General features: G+C 51.7%; 1 protein-coding gene across 1 annotated transcript; it reads left to right on the plus strand.

The window, feature by feature from the left end:
- Positions 1 to 195: 195 nt before the first annotated feature.
- On the plus strand, positions 196 to 18059 carry Cdcp2 (CUB domain containing protein 2). Its single transcript, XM_039111481.2, has 6 exons — positions 196 to 274; positions 5137 to 5562; positions 8298 to 8633; positions 10009 to 10362; positions 12622 to 12800; positions 16517 to 18059. The coding sequence occupies exons 1-6, from the start codon at positions 196 to 198 to the stop codon at positions 16841 to 16843; spliced, it is 1701 nt and encodes a 566-aa protein (XP_038967409.1). The 3' UTR covers positions 16844 to 18059.
- The last annotated feature ends 2847 nt before the right edge of the window (positions 18060 to 20906 follow it).

Raw genomic sequence — 20906 nt, forward strand, 5'->3', positions numbered from 1 at the left:
GACACCAGATCCGTCACCTCGGTGAGGAGTGGAGGAAGCACCTAGGATCGTCTTACTAATTCAAGGGCCCAATGAATTATTTACACCACCATTTACTTGGAGGCCCTTCCAGCCTCACCTCTCTTTCCCCTCTCAGACCCTTGGATCCTGACCCCTGGAACTCAGCTTTGGTGCGGGTGAGCCTCTGGTGAGGAGATGCGAGCTGAGATGGAGGCCTGCCTACTGCTGGCAGCGGTACTGCTGGACTCGGGTCCTGGGACCCACGCTATGGAAGGTAGGTGACCCAGCAACTCGCAGCAGGGCGGATGGGAAGAGAGTGCAGAGGACAAGGGGCTCAGGGAGCCCGAGCCGGAATGCAGGAGCGGCTCTGAGGACCTGGCTGAGTCGGCGCGCACTGGCTCCTGAGATAGGAGGGGCAACATTGAGTGAGGCCCGCAGTGGGTTTCACACGCATACGAGCGTTTGATCTGCAGAACAAAGTCCCAGGTGAGGGCTGGCCTGCTTCTCCAGATGAAATTCAGGGCTTGAGGGCTTAGGTACAAGGCCGCACAGTTGTGGCACACGAAGGGAGTGGCTCAGAGGTGTGGAAGGCCTGCCCACCGTGGGAAGGACCCCCTTCTGTTTCTGAGAGCCGCTGCACATCCCCGGCAGCCAGCCAGGCCAGCTTCAGCCAGGCCAGCTTCCTCGCCCCATGCCATTTGGTGCCTCTGGTGTGTTGGCTCCAATGTGTCTGTGTCCTTGCTGGGAACCACAAGGTCCTCTTTCTAAGAATGCCCTGCCCGGCTGTCCCTCTGCCTGGGAAAAAGTTCTTCCTGGAGTTTCTTAGAAGGATTCTGTTTCTCTCTAAAATACTTTTCCGATTACATTTATTGTGTGAGTAAGGGGCTCGTGCAGGGGGCGCACACACATGGGAGAGCTTTATCGCCGCACAGAGGGCAAGCTAGGGAGCTGGTTCTCTCCTTCTACCGTGTGTGTATGGGGATTAAGTTCAGGCGGTCAGGCTCAGGGGTGAGAGCCTTTATTCACTGAGCCGCCTAGCCAGTCCCCTTTTCTCTGCTCACCCTTAAAGTCTAAGTCATGCCACTTCCCTGTGAAGTCCTCGTCCTCCTCTGTTGGGCTCAGATGCTCCTCCCCCAGGCTCCCAGAGCTCCTCCCCCAGACTGTGATCCTAGGACCTTTGTGCCCCGTGACCCTGCAGGTACTTTCTGTGAAGCTGACGAAATCATTTTACCATTCCGAAGCAACATGTGACCTTGGCAGGGACTGCAGGGAGGGGCTCAACAGCTTGCCTTCCTCGAGCTCAACCAGGGGTCAAGAGGAAAGATGTAGCTTGCCAGTTGCTCTATTGCTGGCAGAAATGGCCTGGGCATATCAGAGTCTCTGCCCATGTGTGGGTAGTGAAAAAAAGGTTATTATTTTCTAACCTCCAAGACTTGGGTGGCTTTGATGTGACCCTGAGGGTTAGTGTACCTCGCTGGATCTTTATAAGCAAGATTTCCACTTGTGCTGGAGCCCAGGGCCACCTAGGCTACAGGAGTTCCACTCTGACACTTGTGTGCTCAGCGAGGGGGAAGGACAAGCGTGGACACTGGAAGAGTGGTCCCTCCATCTTCTTGCCATATGGTTATGAACTAGACACCATTCCTAGCACCAGCCTCCTCAGACAGGGAGGAAATCATGTGACCTGGCCCCTGCATGGCCCCTGTACTACCTCTGTCTGCCTGGCTGAGGTCTGCAGAAGGTGAGTTATGCCCCCCCCCACCTTCACCAGTAAATGCAATCTTTCTTCCCACTCTGCACATATAGCTTCCTCTGTGGGTCTTGGAGCTCCCCCAATACTACTGTCACCCCACACAAAACAGCATACAGCATACCACAGGTGTGGCTTTACCTGGCTTGCCTGACTCTCCTCAGCTCCACTCCTCCTGTGAGCTTGCCTGGGAAAGAGGCTCAGCCCAAATCAGCACAGACCTTCAGTTGAGCTGTGTCTTTCTTGCAAGAATGTTATTCAAGTGTGCCTCCCTCTCACCATTTACTGTTGAAGTACCGGGACTGTTTATCTCACAGAAGTTTCCTCATCCTTGACTTGGCCAAATGGTGTTAGGAACATTCTTGTTCCTAAGCCAAGAAATAGTAGTGCACTCCTTTAATCCTAGCACTTGGGAGGCAGAGGCAGGCAGGTCTTTGAGTTTAGCGCTAGCCTGGTCTACAGAGTGAATTCTAGGACTGTCAGGACTACATAGGAAACCCTGTCTGGACACACACACACACACACACACACACACACACACACACACACACACACACACACACAAAGGGAAAGAATATTTCTGGGGTTGCCAAGAAGGCTCGGCACTGGCTGCTCTTCCAGGAAGCCTGGTTCTGTTCCCAGTATCCATGCCAGCAGGAAGCTCACAACTCTGTTCCGGGGGATCCAATACCCTGGCACCCATGGGCGCCTGCACTCATGCACATATTTAAAACAAAAATAAATCTTGAAGGATGAGGAAGAGGAGGAAGAAAAAGAGGAGGAAGAGGTTCCTTTGTGGGGCCAGTGAGATGGCTCAGCAAGTAAAAGCATTTGCTTCAAGAGCCTGAGGGCCTGAGGTGGATCCCTAGAACCCACACACATTCACACACATAGTAACAAATAAAACCTATATTTTAAAGATTTACTTATTTTTGTTTTATGTGTGTTTTTTGTCTGCCTATATGTCTGTGAACCCTTTGTGTGCCCGGTACCTGTGGAGGTAGAAGAAGGCATCGGATCCCCTGGAACTACAGTTAGACATTTATGAGCTGCAGTGTGGGTGCTGAGAATGGAACCGAGGTCATCTGCAAGGGCAGGAAAGGCTTGTAACCATGAAGCCATCTCTCCAGACTCAAATTTTAATTTTTAAAAAATGTCTTTAAAGCATGTTCTTTTATTAGCTGGGGCAGTAGCTCCAGGTAAAGTGTTTGCCATGCAAGCAGGAAAACCTGAGTTCAAGATCCAGAATACATAGAATAAGGCCACATCTGCAATCCCAGGGCTGGGAAGGTGGGAACGAACAGGTTCCTGGGGCTCCGGCCAGGCAGCCTAGGCTACTTGGTGAGCTCCAGGCCAGTAAGAGAACTTGTCTTAAAACCCAAGATGGGGTTGGGGATTTAGCTCAGTGGTAGAGCTCTTGCCTAGGAAGCGCAAGGCCCTGGGTTCAGTCCCCAGCTCCAGAAAAAAAAAAAAAAAAACAAACCCAAGATGGATAGCCTCTGAGGAACAGCTTCGGAAGCTATGCTCTGGCCTCCACAACACACATGTGCACACACAGATGCTCCTTCAGCTGGGCGCAGTGACACATGCTTGTAACCCTAGCACTCAGGAACCAACTCAGGAGGAGCCAGGTAATCCTGAGGCCAGACTGTTCTACATACATAATGAGTTCGGGGCCAGCCAGAGCTACATAGAAAACCTCTGGCTCAAAACAAACAAACTAATAAAATGTGTTTGTTTCCTTTTTAGTGTGGGCAACAGTGGTGCATCTCTGTAGTCCTAGTCCCTGGGGAGGCTGAGGCAGAAGGATCACTTGAGTCCAGGAATTCATGCACAAATACACAAACATGCACACACACATGCACACGCACACATATGCACATGCACATATACACACATGCACACACACTCCAAAGGCTGAGGCAATAGGATGGGCAGTTCAAGGCTAGCCTGGTCTCCAAAACTATGACTTTACCTTAAAAAAAAAATTACTCTGTAAGTAATCGAGTGTATACATTTCAAATTGTATAGCATTCTACTGTATAAGGTTCTCTCTTGGCTTTTTTTTTTTTACACTTGTTAAATTAGTTCTTTGGCATTTCATACACACAGGAATGCATCCTGATCACACACTCGCTCTCCCATGACTCCTCCCTGCCTCTGTCAACCCTATGGCTGCCGCCGTGGTTGTCGTTGAATCATCGTCTTTCTATGTAGCTCAGGCTTGCCTAAAACTTGCAGCCCTCTTGCCTCAGCCTCCAGACACTTCCCTTGCGTGTGTGTGCTGCTATGTCAGACTTGTATGTTTTTAATTGTGTTTTTCAAACACTTGAACCAGGTGTACTGGCAGATACCTGTTACCTCAGCGTTCAGCGGCCTGAGGCAATAGAATTACAGATTTGAGGCTGGTCTGAGGCTACTCAGTGGCACCTGTCTTAAAAATCAAAACAACAGGGGTTGGGGATTTAGCTCAGTGGTAGAGCGCTTGCCTAGCAAGCGCAAGGCCCTGGGTTCGGTCCCCAGCTCCGAAAAAAAGAACCACAAAAAAAAAAAAAATCAAAACAACAAAAAAATCATCTGGTTTTCAAAACACCTTGAGTGAGTTCACAGAGAATGCCTGTGCCGCTGACCACCTAGGCTTTCCCTCTTGCAAACCTTTTCCTTGGTGATAGCACATTAATGATGTGTCTAACACAGCATTCCATTAAAACTTGTAAAATCTGGTTTTCTAATTGACTTTCATTGTGTCTCTTTTTAAACAAAGATTTATTTTTATTTTATGTATATGAATACATCGTCACTGTCTTTAGATACACCAGAGGAGGACATCCAATCCCTTTACAGATGGTTGTGAGCCACCATGTGGTTGTTGGGATTTGAACTCAGGACCTCTGGAAGAGCAACCAGTGCTCTTAACCACTGAGCCAGCTCTCCAGCCCTCCATTGTGTTCTTTTAAATTTTTGTTTTCTACTTATTTACTTATTGCTTACTTACTTAATTTCGAGGCAGTGTCTCTCTGTGTGGCTGGCCTAGAACTTCCTATGTAGACCAGGTTGTTCTTGAACTCGAAGAGATCTGCTTGCCTCTGCCTTCCTAATGCTGGGGTTAAAGGTGTGCCCACCACTCACCGTTCTCCCCAGAGCTTATCTCTCTCCTCTCTGCTTCCCATTCTGCTGGCATTAATCATCTTCCCACCAGAACATGCGTGCTGAGGTCAGGAATCTCTCTTGCTGCTGACCTCCCAGCACTGAACCCTGTCCAGTGTTCAGTGTTTGTTGCACGACTAGAAAAATGCTTCCCTGGTATCTGAAAGATTTGTGCGTGCTTGGGTGAGGTCAGGCATGCGCCCAGAGTGATTCAGGACCCTGTTCCGTTTCCTTTCCAGCCTCAAGGAGACAGTCTTGCCTCACACGTATCCAAAACCCCGGAGCTGATTCGCAGCCATCCTTTTCTCTTGCTTCAGGTGTCAAGTGTGGGGGTGTGCTCTCGGCACCATCTGGAAACTTCTCCAGCCCAAACTTCCCAAGTCTGTATCCCTACAACACCGAGTGCAGCTGGCTGATCGTGGTGGCCGAGGGCTCCTCCGTGCTGCTCACTTTCCACACCTTTGACCTGGAGTACCATGACACCTGTGGCTTTGACTTCCTGGAGATCTACAACGGGGCCTCTAGAGACAAGGGCAATCTGCTGGGCAGGTTCTGTGGCCAGGCGCCCCCGCCACCCTTCACCTCCTCCTGGCACGTCATGTCTGTCGTCTTCCACTCAGACAAGCATGTGGCCAGTCGTGGCTTTTCCGCAGGCTACCAGAAAGGTCAGGAGGCCACTCAGCTAATGCTGGCCCCAGATGCAGGAGGTGGGGGCAGGGCACGGGGGAGGTGAATGAGCAGCCTCTTCGTGTAGGCCACTCTGCAGTCAGGATGGCCTCAACTTAGCACAGCCTACGGGGCAAAGATGGCTTCCTTCACGCCCATGACCTCCCTAGAAACCACTCCCCACTACTCTTATATTTCCCTGCTTCCTCCATGACCGCTGGGTCACCTAGGCAGGTTGCTGCTCCCTGAAAGGAGGACCGTAGGACTCCTCTGCCTTTGTCCTTCCCTTGTAGTATTGGCCATAGGAGGATCCTGGCTGTTGTTCCTGCTGTTGAAATCCTGTGGCTTCCACATCCTTCCCCTGCCTGTGGTTCCTCCTCTCTCAGGACCTTTCCCCCAAAACATCACTAACTGGTGCCCCTAATCCCCAACTCCTCCAAGCAGGCCTGTCACCTCCTATAGAGCCTCGTGAGGTAGAACCCGGGTCCTGCTCTTCAGCCTTCTTGCCCCTCTTTCCTGTCTTTGAGTTCTTGTGCACAGACCCAAAACTCCTTCTTTCTCCCCAGGAGATCAGATGCCTCTGTGTCAGCCCACATAGGATAGCCACAAAGGCCCCTGTCCACAGTGCCACCCCCAGCAACCCTAGGACTCAGGCAAGACAGCAGCCCCTGTTGAACTTGAAAACACAGAACTGTGGCGAGCTAAACTGCAAGAACAAGAGGTTACTCTGGCCAGAGCATGGGGACCTTAGGCCTGGGGGTTATAGGACATTAAGGTATCAAAGTCCTGACATCACACGAAATGCTTTCCAGCAGTTTTACAAACAGGACGAGCTGATAGCAGACAGAGCTGTCTTGTTAATCTTTGAAATCTAAAGAGATAAATGTAGTATTTTAATGATATGTACTCATTTCACATGTTCACATTTGTGCGTGTGCGTTTGTTTGCATGTAAGCCAAAAGTCAGTCTCAGGTATTGTCTCCAAGAGACCTGGCTGGGTTCTCCAATTAGGCGAGAATGGCTGCTGGCCAGTGAGCCCCAGAGATCAACCTGCCTCTACTTCCCTAGCTCCAAGATTACAAGTTCGAGCCACTATCCCCAACTTTTATGGGGTGCTGGGAGTGAAACGTGGGTTCTTATGCTTGGTCAGCAAACACTTTAACAGCTGAGCTACTGCCCTGATCCCAGGCTCATGTTTCCAACATTCACGTGTGAAAAGCCCATCCCTAAAAACCCTGGATGTTGATGGACTCCACTGGGCTAAATTTTTCTGTGTAAGATGTGTAACTTTGGCTTCTGTCTTTTATTATACTCAAAGATATCAGGTTGGGAGATTGCTCTGTGGGTAAGTGGCTTTTAAATTCCCAGCATCCACATGAGATACAGGAATGGCTGTACACACCCGTGACCCTGGTGCTGGACTTGTTGGCCATTGAACCTAGTTGGAAATTAACAGGCTTCAGGTTCAGAGAGAGACACTGTCTCAGAGAGACAAAGCAACGGCTGACAGAGCAGGAGAGCTGCCCTCCTCTGACCTCCAAACACACCCGCTTCTGCATGGGCACAGACATTCACACATATATGTAAACATATGTCATCCACACATATATGTAAAACACACACGTTGGAAATACAGCATAAGAATGAACTCCAGAGTTTTTATCTACTCAGGTTGTAGATTTTTTTTTCTTTTCTTTTTTTTCAGAGCTGGGGACCAAACCCAGGGCCTTGCGCTTGCTAGACAAGCGCTCTACCACTGAGCTAAATCCCCAATCCCCAGGTTGTAGATATTAATTGACCGATATCACATACTATCTCCACCTACCTTCTCATTTCACAGTAAATCTGACAGCCAGAGAGGAAATACTATTGCCTACAATAACACAGCTGAGCAGGCAGTCCTGGGACAGGAAGCCAGGACCTCAGCTGCCAGGTGCCATGCTCTGGCCACATGATTGTCACGTATCTCCTGGGCTTCAGTTCTATCTGCTAGCTGGGTGACCTGTCCATGCCTCTTAGCTCTTGTCACCTCAGTGTTGCCTGCAATCTCCATGTCTCTGTCTGAGAACATTGACCGTGTCTTTACTGTGACAGAACCTCATGAGTGAGACAGCTTATGAAGGAGATGTTTGATTTGGGGCTCACGGGTGCAAAGGGGGAGAGTCCATGACCATTGTGACGGGGAGCACGGCAGCAGGCAGGAAGGCATTGGCGCTGGAGCAGCCGCTGAGTGCTTACCTCCGGATCCACAAGCTTAAGGAGAGCTAGCTAACTGGGAACAGCGTGGGCTTTTGAAACCTCAAAGCCTGCCCCCCGTGACACACCTCCTTCAACAGACCACACCTCCTAACCCTTCCCAAATAGTACCACAGACTGGAGACAAAGTATTCAAATATATGCGCCTATGGAAAGCATTCTCCTTCAAACCCCCACACAGTGTATTCCCTATCCCCTCCACTCCTGGAGTCACACAACTCAGCAGCTCCCTTTAACACACTTCTCCATCTTATCTTAACCCTTACTTCCATATGGGGATTCTGAACCTTCAAATAGAGCCCTTGTACTAGGGTCTTTATCACCAAGGCCTACTGAGTAAACTCAGGCCTAGGCAGATAAGTCACTCGGCCTCTCACTGTAAAAGATGTGTCCCATGTGGGTCAGTTATACCACTCATGTGTGTTTTGGGTGTCTGGTTCCCTGGGGAGGAGGTCAGCTCAAGTGGGCTCCCTTGCAGATGTGTGCGGTGGTGTCCTGACCGGCCTGTCAGGGATCCTCAGCAGCCCCGAGTACCCCAACAACTACCCCAATAATGTGGAGTGCCACTGGCTGATCCGTGCCTCGGGACCTGCCACTGTCAAGCTGGTGTTCGTGGACTTCCAGGTGGAGGGCAGCGAAGAATGCATGTATGACCATGTGACTGTGCTTGGAGCACCAGGCCCTGCCCATGGGCACCACTACTGTGGCAGCACCAGACCCCCCACCCTTGTGTCCCTGGGCCATGAGTTGCAGGTGGTCTTCAAGTCTGACTTCAACATTGGAGGCCGGGGCTTCAAGGCGCACTACTTCTCAGGTAGGAGGGGCCAAGGCTATGGTAACACACCTTTGCACTCCTGCCTACTGCTTTGCTTGGGGATTCAACTAATGCTCGCTTGTGTCCTCGGGGCTTGGATTGGCTGCACTGTGTCTAATGGTCTAGCACACCCTTCCCGGCCAACACCAAGGCCTAAGCTGGTGATGTTCTAGCTCAGATGGGATTGGTCTCTTCTAAACACCTTAGAGCAGTGGTTCTCAACCTGTGGGTTACGACCCCTTTAGGGGTCAAATAGCTCTTCCACAGGGGTCATATCCTGAACACCAGATATCTACATGGTGACTCATGACAGTATCAAAATTACAGTTATGAAGTAGCAAAGAAAATAACTTTATGGATCTGTGCAGTGGTGGTACAAGCATTTAATCCTAGTACTTGAGAGGTAGAGGCAAGAGGATCTCTGAGTTTGAGTCCTGCCTGGTCTACAGAGTGAGTTTCAGGATGTCCAAGGCTACACAGAGAAACCCTGTCTTGATGATGATGATGATGATGATGATGATGATGATGATGATGGTGGTGGTGGTGATGATGATGACAATGATATGACTGGGGTCACTATAACTTGAGGAACTGTATTAAAGGGTCACATCATAGGAGGGTTGAGAATTCCTTCCTACTCTTATCTACCTCATGCCATCTTTGTCCAACTCCCTGCCTGATGGTGAGGTAGCTCCTTTTCTTGTGCCTGGAACACACTATGCGCTGATGTGGTATGGTCATAGAAGAATGGGTGAGCTTCAGAGAATTCACAGTCCACGGAGAAAGATGGGTGGTACAATGAAAAGCCACTGCCACTGAGTACTAGCAGGTAGAGTCACGGGGGACTTCCTGGAGGAGGAATTGAGCAGAGCCTTGAAGTCAGTCACGGAGCACGAACGTTATGTGCAGAGGCACAGAGGGCAGAGGGCGGAGGACAGAGGGCAGAGGGCAGAGGGCAGAGGGCGGCTGACAGCCAGTCCAGCATGTAGGTAGAAGGTCAGCTCTCCATGCTGAGATAGGCAAGAGTGTTGAGGCATGGAGGAAAGGTCTGCCTTGGCTCACGGTTGCAGAGGTCCAAGGTCTGTCATCAGCTGTGGACTTTGGGCCGGTGGTGAGGCAGAACATCATGGCAGAGAGCAAAGAGTAGAACAAAAGCTGCTTCCTCATCCTCATGACTGGCAGGAGGCAGAGACATAAAATGGAACGGACTGGAGCCCTAGCGCCCACTTTCAGGGCATTCCCCCCAGTGAGCCAACCTCCTCCCAGTAGGCCCCCTGCCCTAAATCTTCTACCACCTCCCAGTGGCACCTCAGGCTGGAGACCCTGCCTTAACTATCATTTATTTCATATGTGAGCATTACTTCCTTCTCCCCAGGAGAATGCCAGGAGGTGTTCACGGCTGTGCGTGGCAACTTCTCCAGCCCACAGTACCCTGGCGCCTACCCCAACAACATCCGTTGCCACTGGACCATCCGTCTGCCCCCTGGCTACCGGGTCAAGGTCTTCGTCCTGGACCTGGGCTTGGAGGAGCCCAACAGCCTAACCAGAACCTGTGACTTTGACCATCTGGCAGCCTTCGATGGGGCCAGCGAGGAGGCAAAGCTGCTGGGGAAGTGGTGCGGGCATCACCTGCCACCGCCTGTCACCTCCAGTCACAACCAGCTCCTGCTTCTGCTGCACACTGACCGCAGCACCTCTGGCAGGGGCTTCTCCGTGGCCTACATTGGAGGTCAGCTGGGTTGAGGGTGTGGGTCCTGGGCAACTCTGCAGCCTCCTTCCTGTGTTCACTGTGACACAATCCCTCCACGGTCTCCTCCAGGCCCTACTCAGTCACATACCCTGAGGACCTTTGAGGCCACTCCAGTATGGCCCGCATTTATTTCCACTGTCACAGAACCTTCTTTTCATAGCTTCTGACTCTATGTTTCCTAGTGGGCTCCTGGCTCCTTTCCCCGTGGGCTCTCTGCCTCTTGCACTGATGCACAAAGCATGTCAAGTTGTCAATGGTAAGTAGGTAAAAACACCGAGATGCCACCAGCCTGGCCTGCATCATTCAGGAGCTGACTGGACAAAGGCTACTAACATGTCCTCACCCAGCAGTGTGATAGCCAGGCAACCCCTGTATGGGGCCAGGGCCTCAGAATTTCCTAAGATATTGTGTTTATAACAGCACTGCTGCAAAACACAGGCATCCTGTGCACAGCCAAGGTTGGGAAAGGAGAAGACAGGTGACAGCCACAAAAATCCTGTTATCCAGAAGACCCGAGCCTTCCAAAGCGCTCTCAATGCTTTGTCCTACACTGTGTTTTCAAGTCAGTCACATGGCTGAGCTTTTCCTGCAGAGGTGGGTAGAAGGCTGGTATTAAGGCTTTTCTAACTTTTGTAACGTGGACGCAGCGGTACAAGGCTGGTGGTCCCTGAGTCAGGTGAGGAATAAGGGCTACAGGGTACATCTGGCTCTGGGGACATCTTTCCCTCATACACTCAGGCCTTTTTCCTCATCCCTGGCAGCAGAGGAGTTAGGGAACCCTGGCAGTGGTGCAGAAAACAACCACTGCAAGCTGGTGGCCCATGGAGACCTTTCTGGCCCTGGCTCTGTGGGAAGAAAAGTCGGGACTCTTGGCACAGCTTCCTTTGATTCTTCATGGACAAGGAGAAGATTGTGAGACCAGGTGCCATCTGGGTCCTGCCCTTTTGCTCTCTTCCCGCCTGTACAGCAGGAACCTGGATTGAAGGGTCTTTAGGGTCCAGCTTGCCTCAGAGTGCCTGAGTCTCCCGCCCAGCCTGAGCGGTGCTAAGTGATTTAGACCGCCTCTTCTTGCAGCATCTCTGGAGATGAGGGTGGGGGTGGCTGTCATTCTGGCTCCTGTTCCAGGACCTTCTGTGCTCCCTACACAGGCCCCTGAGGGAGTCTAGGGTCAGACAGGGTACTCATGCTGGACCAGCACCAGATGGGGCCCAGGCTGTAGGCAGCCTCTCCACAGGGAGGGCCGCTTCGGCATCAATCAGGGGTGACACACAGTTCAGCGCCACCGAGATCATCTTGGGAGACAGCGGACCCATAAATCTCCGCCTGCCCAGACACCCGAGGTTGAAATATGTCTGAGACATTTCCCGGAGAGGGCTGAGGGATCCAGGCCTCTGCCTGCCAGGTTTCCTTTTTCTTCCAGCTAGCTACCAACCCCCACCTGCCTCTGCCTTGCATGCACCCTCACTCCTGCAGCCCCAGACACTCAGAGTCACACTCATGCACAGCCCAGAGCATGCTGGGAGCTGACCGATCTTAACGAGCAGACTGGTGACCAGGGAATCCTGCCCACCCCCTCCCTCAAGCCCGAAATCCAAACTCAGCCCCAACAGGCAGCTTCACCTCTCAGAGATTTGCTTTCAAATCTTGCGGCTTGTGCTGTGCCCACCATCCAAGGCCGGCACAAGGAGGGATAACAGGGTCCCCTTCCCCTGACTTCTTCGGAGCCACACCCCCTTTCTTCTGTCTTAGCTTGAATGTCCTTCACAGCACTCCAGTGCATTTCCCCATTTGTGGTCCTGCCCAAGCCCTGGTGTGGCAGGCTGCACAGAGACCATCAGTAGCTGTGTTTACTGAATGATGGGGTGCACGGCTGACTGTGCACCTAAGCGATGAGCACCCACTTTTATTGTGGTGAAGAATTAGTTTCCACTCGCTTCTGCTCGCTCATCCATCCAACCATCCATCCATCCATTCATTCGGCATTTCCTCAGCCTGCCACTGAGGCTGTTTCCAGAGACTCTATGCTGGCCTCAGAGGGGACAGAAACACCAGCACACTACATGCCCAAAGAGCTCAGGGGAGCAATGCATGCAGTGTATCCCAGCTGAGTCCTGCAGTATATCATAAGCACCTTCCCTATTCTGGGGTTCCGTTCCATGTCTACTGTCCTTCCAGGAGGCTGAGGGATGATGGGTCTGACTGTAGCCCTAAGGACTCAGACTCCCCCTCCCGTTCCAGTGGTGCCCATGAATGTGAGCTGTTCTCGCACGGACTTCCAGATTCTGATCTCTGCCCAGGCACTGGCCCCGCTGGAGCGGACCAAGGTCTACCTGGGTAGCCGGAGCTGTGCAGCCCAGGAAGTTGGTAGTAACTTCCGGATCCAGGCCCGCTTTGACACCTGCGGTTCCGAGTCTCAGGTAGGGGGAGGGGAGTGGAGGTATAAGAGATGGGCTCTGAGCCTTACTGAAGGGCTCCTGCTATCCTCAGTTTACCTCCTGGCTCTGTTGGTGCACACAGGCATGCGTGCAGGCTTACTGGCACCCTTGTGGCTAACAACCCTAAATTTCCTCCCCGCTCCTCTGAGAACCCCCAGGGAAATGGAATCCCTGATCCCTTTAATGTGCACAGCTGTCCCTCCCCCCCAGCTCTCTTCTTGCCCATCCTCCCCAACCTGGTGACCCCAGTACATCTCTGGGCTCCACAAATGAATATGCCTTTCAAGTAAGGATCCATCTCCCTCTAAAGGCTGTGGGGCTCACAAATGAGATATTTCTACTCCCCTTTGATTCTGGAGACTGTGGACTCAGGCTGGGGTTGGTGGGTAGGAGGGGCCTAAGAGAGAACCTGGGCAGTGTAGTAGCCCGGTACCCTCAATTATGTCCTTAGGAGAATATAGGGAAGGGGGATGGGAAGAGAAGGAACGGTGGTCTGCCCCGGTTAGAGCTCCCAACTCTGAAATCTGGGTGTTTGCAGTCTGGCTTGGCCTGATGCCCCATGCCCTGTGCCTTAGGGTTTTACTGCTGTGAACAGACACCATGAGCAATGCAAGTCTTATAAAGAACAACATTTAATTGGGGCTGGCTTACAGGCTCAGAGGTTCAGTCCGTTATCATCAAGGCAGGCATGGCAGTGTCCAGGCAGGCATGGTGCAGGAGGAGCTGAGAGTTCTACATCTTCATCTGAAGGCTGCCAGCAGAATACTGACTTCCAGGCAGCTAGGATGAGGGTCTTATAACCCATACCCACAGTGACACACCTACTCCAACAGGGTCACACCTTCTAATCCTGCCACTCCCTGGGCCAAGCACCCTGCCACTTGCCTCTGGCCCCTGCTGTCTTCTGCTCTGCCTTTCCAGTCTCCAGGCAGCCATGGTCCTTTAATTGTGAGAAGGAAGCTGAGGACAGATGTTTGGCTGCCAGTCTCTGCTCCCCCTGCTCCATGCCTGAGGTCCCTGGGGATTTTCTTGGGACAGAACCATACTCAGTGCAATGGAATGAAGGAGACAAAGTCCCAAAGGGCTGGGACGATGGCTCAGTCAGGAATGCGCAGCCGTGTAAGCCTGGAGACATATGGTCCATCCTCAGACCATGTCATCTGAAAAGTAAACAGGAATGTTAAAGGTGGAGGTGGTGGTGCACACCTTTAACCCAGTGCTTGGGAGGCAGCGACGGGTGGATCTCTGGGATGCTGAGGTTAGCTTGGTCCACAGAGTGAGCGCTAGGCCAGGTCAGACCAGCCAGAGCTACATAAGCTAGGCAGACTCATGCCTGGCACTCGCTGGCCAACCAATCTAGCCTAGTCTTCCACCCCAGTTCCCAGTGAGAGACTTTGTTTCATGAAACAAGGTGGGTGGCTTTTGGGATTGTCTATAGGGTTGACCCATGACCTCCAAACACAGAAACACACACATGTGAATACACATCCATACACACATGTACATCCTCATACACACGAACACATGCCCATCTCTCACCCTCAAACCAAATCCCAGAAAGGAAATCATGAAGTCCTAGGGTCAAGGACTCATGAATACTTGGTTTCAGAACTCTACCCTACCCCAGAACATAGGGCCACAGACCACAGGATCAACTGCTTGGAAGGGCAAAGTCTAAGCAGTTTAATGTAGGCCTTGCCACCCTTCAGTCTCAAGTCCCAATCTCTGAAAGGCAGCTGCTGTCAGCACGGATGACAGCATGGAGGCTGGCCTTTCTGCACCTCCATGGGAATGCTGGGCTTAGCTCCTAACCCCCAGCCTTCTGGTTCCATTGACTTTTCCTCCTCTCCAAGTTCCTCATGCTCCCTGCCTTACCACATGCGCTCACTCCAGTCTTCAGTGTGTAGATGAGCAGCTTCTCTTTGGTTCTCCTCTACTCACGGCTCCTGCCCTGCTCTGTCCCGTGTCCTGATTCTGTGCCTCAAAAAATCAAGGCTACAGGTTCCCCTTAGAAAGTGGGGAGCAGACCCACCAAGGTAGACTGCGGCAGGCTGACCGAGGGCACAGAGACAAAGGCTTCTTTGGGGATGTGGGATCCAGGACCTTCAGAAGCCCAAGCTTGGGAGAGACCATAAAATACACTACAACACTCATTCACACCTTCCCAAGAGGGCCACTCTGTCTTGGATGCTGGGAGTTCTCAATTTCCTGTACCTATGTATTCCCTCCAATTTAGGCAGCTTCATGTTCAGACACCATTCTTGGAAGGGGCAGCCTTGCCTGGGGCACTTTGGGCAGCCCGAGGAGTGTGGTATTGGGTGTGGAGTTGGCATACATGTAGCCAAGTAGCCTCATGTCACTGCATCCCTAAAAACCCGGCTTCTCAGAGGCTGGCCTACACCTCTCACCCACTTAGGGCAACTTGACCCGATTCCCTCATCCCTGAGATGAAGAGCTGCAGTGGGTCAGGCCTCTCACATAGCAGTTTTCAGGGACTCTTCCCAGACCTAGAGTGAGTGGGTCATCTAGGGTGGTGGCTTTGAGTGACCTGAGCCTCAACAAACAGTAGGGGCCCCTGCTTCATTCATCATTGAGAGAAAGACTCCTGAGGGAAGGTCACACAGCTGACAAATAAGCAAGGCAGGGGCTCACTTCTAGGCCTCACTCTAGGCCGATGATGGCCTCTGGGCCTAGTGGTCATAGCTGCAAACCACCAAGGGTGGGAACTGACTGGCTACTCTTTGGTTTGAGTCAAGTGTCACAGCTGATAGCATAGGTTGGGCAGGTCAGGGTAAGAATATGGCCTCTGTGGATTGGATGCTGCATGGCCTCAGACAAAGGATTTAACCTCCAGGTGCCCCAGTTTCCTTGTCTATAAAATGGGAATGTTAATGATCACAAGAAGGCTATTGTGAGAAGTAAAGGGACTGATACACTCAACTGGAGCCTAGATGGCCCCAGTTCCAAAGTCTTTGTTTCTGAGACTGGGTATCAGTTAGTCTAGACTGGCCTCAGACTTACTATGCAATTAAAAATGATCTTAACTCTGAGTTCTCTTCTTCCTGCAAGTGCTGACATTAAAGGCCTGCACCACCACCTGTGTCTTAAGTATCACCAGTGTAATCTCAACTCCATGGTTGCTGGGTCTGTGCTTTTGCTGGTACTGAGGATTGAACCTGGAGCCTCACAGACGCTAGTCAAGTGCTCTGAACCTAAGCTATGTCTCCCGATCTAGGTGTTCTTACTGTCGCTGTCTTTCATTCACCCTAACCCCTTGAAGTCAGAGCAAACATTGGCTCACCAAGTCTGATGCTCTTTAAGACAACCTACTCTCACATTCCCCCTTCTTATAATTATTTTAATTTACGTGTGTGTGTGTGTGTGTGTGTGTGTGTGTGTGTGTGTGGTGTGTGTGTGTGTGTGTGTGTGTTAATCAGAGGAAAACCTGTGGGAATCAGTTTTTTTCCTTCCACTGTTTGAGTTTCAGTGATCAAATTCAGGTTGTCAGCCTTGGTGGCAAGTCCCTTTACCCAGAGAGCAGACATGCTGGCCCTGCTGGCCCTTTGACAGATGAGGACTCTGCGGCTCAGAGAATAAAGGAGTCTGTGGCTAAGCTGTGGAATCAGGCAGATGTCTGTTAGAGGCACTGGGACAGCCTGAGCTCCCTCGGGGCTGAGCATGTCTCTGTGACCCCACAGAGAAGAAATAACACCTCCGTGATTGTCAGCGTGCTGTACCTTGACTTCTCTGCTGCTGGGCACAGTGACATCCACGAGTATGAGGTGCGCTGTGAGCCGAGGCGCAAGGAGGCCTCTGTCCACCTCCTGTCGGGCTCTGATCTGCTCGGGTCCTACGCTGCCACCGCTGAGCACCTTCAGGAGGCACCACCTGGAGAGGAGGAAGAGATCCTGGAGGGCCCGGGGACCATGGTGACCCAGGACACCAGTGACACCGTCTTCTTGGGCCTCTGCATTCTAGCCGGAGTCCTTATGATCATTGCCATTGTGGTCCTGATGCTGCTGTGAGCAGGTAAAGAGCAGCCTGGGGGCCCATCATAGGGCAGGGTGGGGCTTGTGGACTTGTGTGACCGTGGGCACATCATGTCCCTCTCTGAGCCCATTTCCTATGGATCACTGCTCTGCCCTGCTCCTCATGGGACTCAGAGAAAAGTGTGTTTAGGTAAAGACTCTGAAGACTGTAGAGATGCTGTTAAATTTAGGGATATTCTGCTACAGGAACACATGCTCCCATATGTGTTTCTCGTGAGCTTGGACAGTTGGGGTCACAGGTGGCAGTGTGAATACAACAGACTCATCCTGTTCTTCACCAACTCAGGGCACCTCCTAGCTTCTCAGACCTTCGTGAGTAGGAAGTCTAGTGTCTGTGCAGGGGCTCCTCCCTCCTTAAGCAACCCAGGTGAAGACTCTCTCTAAAGACCTCCACCCCTGCCTCCAGGAACCGGAGAGAGAGTCCAAGCTCTGGCTACTGCTGTTATTTCAGCTCCTGCCACACCATTGAAGACTGATCCTTGCATCCTAGTGGGGGCTTGCTCATAGAGGTATCAAGGCCTGCTGTGTTTGGTTCCTATAGATGCCGGGTGGGCTGGGCAGCGTCCTCAGAGTAGAGGCTGAAGCTGAGGTGTTCCTTTTATGTTGGGACTTGTGCTTGAATGCCTTAGATCTTTGGCCAAAACATTGAGTCCAAGTCCTCTGTGCCTCCAAGTTTGCTCTGATGTTCATGCCACCAGCTCTTCCTCACTTAGGAGATGAGTTCTCTTTGGAGCCCTCAGAACCTTTTTCTACTCCTTAGAGCTGCTCCAGTCTCTCAGAGCTGCTCCAATCCCCAGAGCTGCTCCAGTCTCTCAGAGCTGCTCCAGTCCCCAGAGCTGCTCCAGTCTCTCAGAGCTGCTCCAGTCCCCAGAGCTGCTCCAGTCCCCAGAGCTGCTCCAATCCCCAGAGCTGCTTCAGTCTCTCAGAGCTGCTCCAGTCCCCAGAGCTGCTCCAATCCCCAGAGCTGCTTCAGTCTCTCAGAGCTGCTCCAGTCCCCAAGAGCTGCTTCAGGCTGAGAGCTGCTCCAGTCTCTCAGAGCTGCTCCAATCTCCAGAGCTGCTCCAGTCCCTCAGAGCTGCTCCAGTGCCTCAGAGCTACTCCAGTGCCTCAGAGCTGCTCCAGTCCCTCAGAGCTGCTCCAGTCCCTCAGAGCTGCTCCAGTCCCTCAGAGCTGCTCCAGTCCCTCAGAGCTGCTCCAGTTCACCCACATTGATGTTTCTATGCTTACATCAGATTAAGGGGACTTCCTGTTCTTACCAGGGAGGATCTTTAGGATTATGATGCAAATTAATACAGCCTTCTCCAGAGCTCTACTTGGTAGCAAGAAGTGGAACAATCTTGTTAATGGAAAATAAACAAACGATACATTTATAATCTGCTGCTCATCCCTGCTCACCTTTATGCTGCATAATGATCACTCAAAGTGTCTTTCCACAATAATCGTGATCTCCAAAGTCAGCCTGCTGACCTCTGGGATCAGGTTAAAAAGACGGAAGCCCTGTTACAGCACAGTTCATTCAGCAACCCATGGAGCATGCAGCCGGTCCCGGATTTTGCCGTCTGTGCGAGGCAGCACAGCAGCACACAGGACACAGGCAGATGGGATTCCTGCCTGTGAGATGTGTCTAGGTGGCCAAGCAGAACTGGAGAAGAAGGGGCAGACCAGCTGGGGCCTTGAATAAAAGGTGGAGCGTGAAGACGCCTGGAGGAAGAAGTGAATTAAGCAGAGGAGAAAGAGTAGCCTGGACACTGAGAGACAAACCGGGTTCGAGTCCAAGTCCTTCACCTTGTTAATGGAAAGTCTAGGCCAACTGCTCCACGGTTTCCGTCTTGTGGAGGGTGTGACACATAGTGAATAGGGGAGTCAGCTGGCATGGGTGGTCCTGCAGGGCAGTCCTCAGTCAGCCCCAGGCCTCTGAACCCAGCTTTTCTCTCCCCCGACCTCACTCTCAGTTTCTGAGTTAAGCACCTTTGCCCTGATCTGTTAACAAACACTAGGTCTTGGTTTCTCCCTGGTTTTCTATCACTGTGATAAAACAACCATGACCAAAAGCAACTCTGGGAGGGAATGATTTATTTTAGTTTATAGTTTGTAGGCCACCATGAAGGGAAGTCTGGACAGGAACCTGGAGCAGGGGCCATGGAGGGGTGCTGCTTACTGGCTTGCTCTCCTTGGCTTTCTCGGCCTGCTTTCCTAAGCAACCTAGGACCACCTGCTCAGGGATGGCGCTGCCCACAGGGGGCTGGGTCCTCACACATCAATCATTAATCAAGGTAATGCCCTATAGACTTGTCTCTAGACCAATTAAAGGCATTTTCTTAATTGAGGTTCCCTCTTCCCAAACGATCCTAGTTTGTGTCAAGTTGACAAAACAAACAAATGACAGCAACAAAAGCAAAAACCAGCACCAACCACAAAACAAAAAAGATGTAACTAGCAGTTTCCCTGCCCCAGAAGATTGGGCACATTCTGAACACTCTCCAAGGGAGGCCTGCGGTCTGTCCTCTGTGGTTGGTGGTGGGCTGTGTACCACTTGCTGATACATGCGATTCTCTCACTTTATAGCTGAGGGAATTGGTACAACGAATGGAAAAACGCTTAAGAACACGGCTGTGGGGTTGGGGATTTAGCTCAGTGGTAGAGCGCTTGGGTTCAGTCCCCAGCTCCGAAAAAAAGAAAAGAAAAAAAAAAAAAAAAAAAAAAGAACACGGCTGTGACACACTGGCCTTGGCTAAAGGAGGAAGCCCTTCCCTAAACTGGGCCTCCCAGGCCCTAGGTCACCCTTAGCTGTGAGGGCAGTGTCTAGTGGGAAAGGCCTGCACGGCAGAGCATGAGAGAATGCTTCTGCCTTCACAGATGTGCCTGCAGCCAGCTGTTCCCAGCTCCCCGGTGTTATCTAGGTGAGCTGTGGGAAATGGCTGTCTTGATGACAGGAAGGTGTCTGTTTAGAACTCAGTGGCTGAAATGATCCACTAGCCACCAAGCTCAGGCCTGGAAAAATAGGACAGGAGGGGCAACACCCGGCTCTACAAGTTCAGTGTTCTCAGAGAGAGGGGCTCCCATCCCACATGTCCACCGTGGGGCTAGCCTAGGCAGGAGCTTTGGGTCCTGCTGCCAGCTTGACCCTGTAGGGCTGATGTCACAGAGGAGAAGGAACCTTGGTAAGTAAACACATTGGTCTTGTCAAACCTGTAGACTGCAGGTCAGACAGCAGCTACCTTTAAGTTTTACCCTGACTCAGTGTGACCAGCTTTGGGGTGGACTTTTTTTTTTTTTTTTTTTGAGCTGAGGACCGAACCCAGGGCCTTGCGCTTGCTAGGCAAACGCTCTACCACTGAGCTAAATCCCCAACCCCTGGGGTGGACGTTTAAGCTCTCTGAACACCATTTTTTTCTCTTAAGTGAAGTGAGGATAGCAATATTCTGTGTGAATTATTATGAGGGATAGGTAGCTGATGGGTCCTGACTCTGAGCAAGAGCTTCTCAAGGAGTCCTCAAAGCTCAGGGTTGGAGAGGGTCTCACAGGGAAGCTGTCTCCTATGTTCACCTCACCAGTCTGCCCTCGAGTCTCTGCATCTCTGCTGTTCTCCATAGATGAAGGCCACCACCCCCAGTGCTGCAGGAGAATGATTCCTGCAGAAGCATCCCTGGCCTTGTCCTTAGGTCCATGTCCCTCGTGTCCTCCTCTGTTCCATTGTACCTGACCACTTATGTAAGGTGATGTCCCCACATGTCACCCTGCACCCTGTGCCTGCTTTGCTTTCTCCATAGGATCTACCTAAAATGTATTTGCAAACCAAGGCATGTGCACGTGAAACACAGCCAGCCAGGATTCCCTGGAGGGGGAAATCAAGGCCCCCTGCACTGATACCCATCTCCAGTGCAATGGTAAGCAAGCCTCCCAGAACTCAGAAGAGTCCTGAGTGGATCCCGAGGGACGCAGGAAACCACACAGAAATAAGCAAGGATTGTCCTCTAGTAATCCAGGGACAAGTACAGAGTCCAAGTGAACAGCTCACCTTGCCTAAGTGCTGGAGGAG

Source organism: Rattus norvegicus, chromosome 5 (genome assembly GCF_036323735.1).
Source record: "Rattus norvegicus strain BN/NHsdMcwi chromosome 5, GRCr8, whole genome shotgun sequence".
Taxonomy (NCBI): Eukaryota; Metazoa; Chordata; class Mammalia; order Rodentia; family Muridae; genus Rattus; species Rattus norvegicus.

What these genes read in the sequence shown, in the direction of transcription:
- Cdcp2 (XM_039111481.2), top strand. Translation starts at nt 196, where the DNA reads ATGCGAGCTGAGATGGAGGCCTGCCTACTGCTGGCAGCGGTACTGCTG. An exon ending in CTCCGTGGCCTACATTGGAG is followed by an intron (nt 10,363 to 12,621) that starts GTCAGCTGGGTT and finishes CTCCCGTTCCAG; the next exon opens with TGGTGCCCATGAATGTGAGC. An exon ending in CCTGCGGTTCCGAGTCTCAG is followed by an intron (nt 12,801 to 16,516) that starts GTAGGGGGAGGG and finishes GTGACCCCACAG; the next exon opens with AGAAGAAATAACACCTCCGT.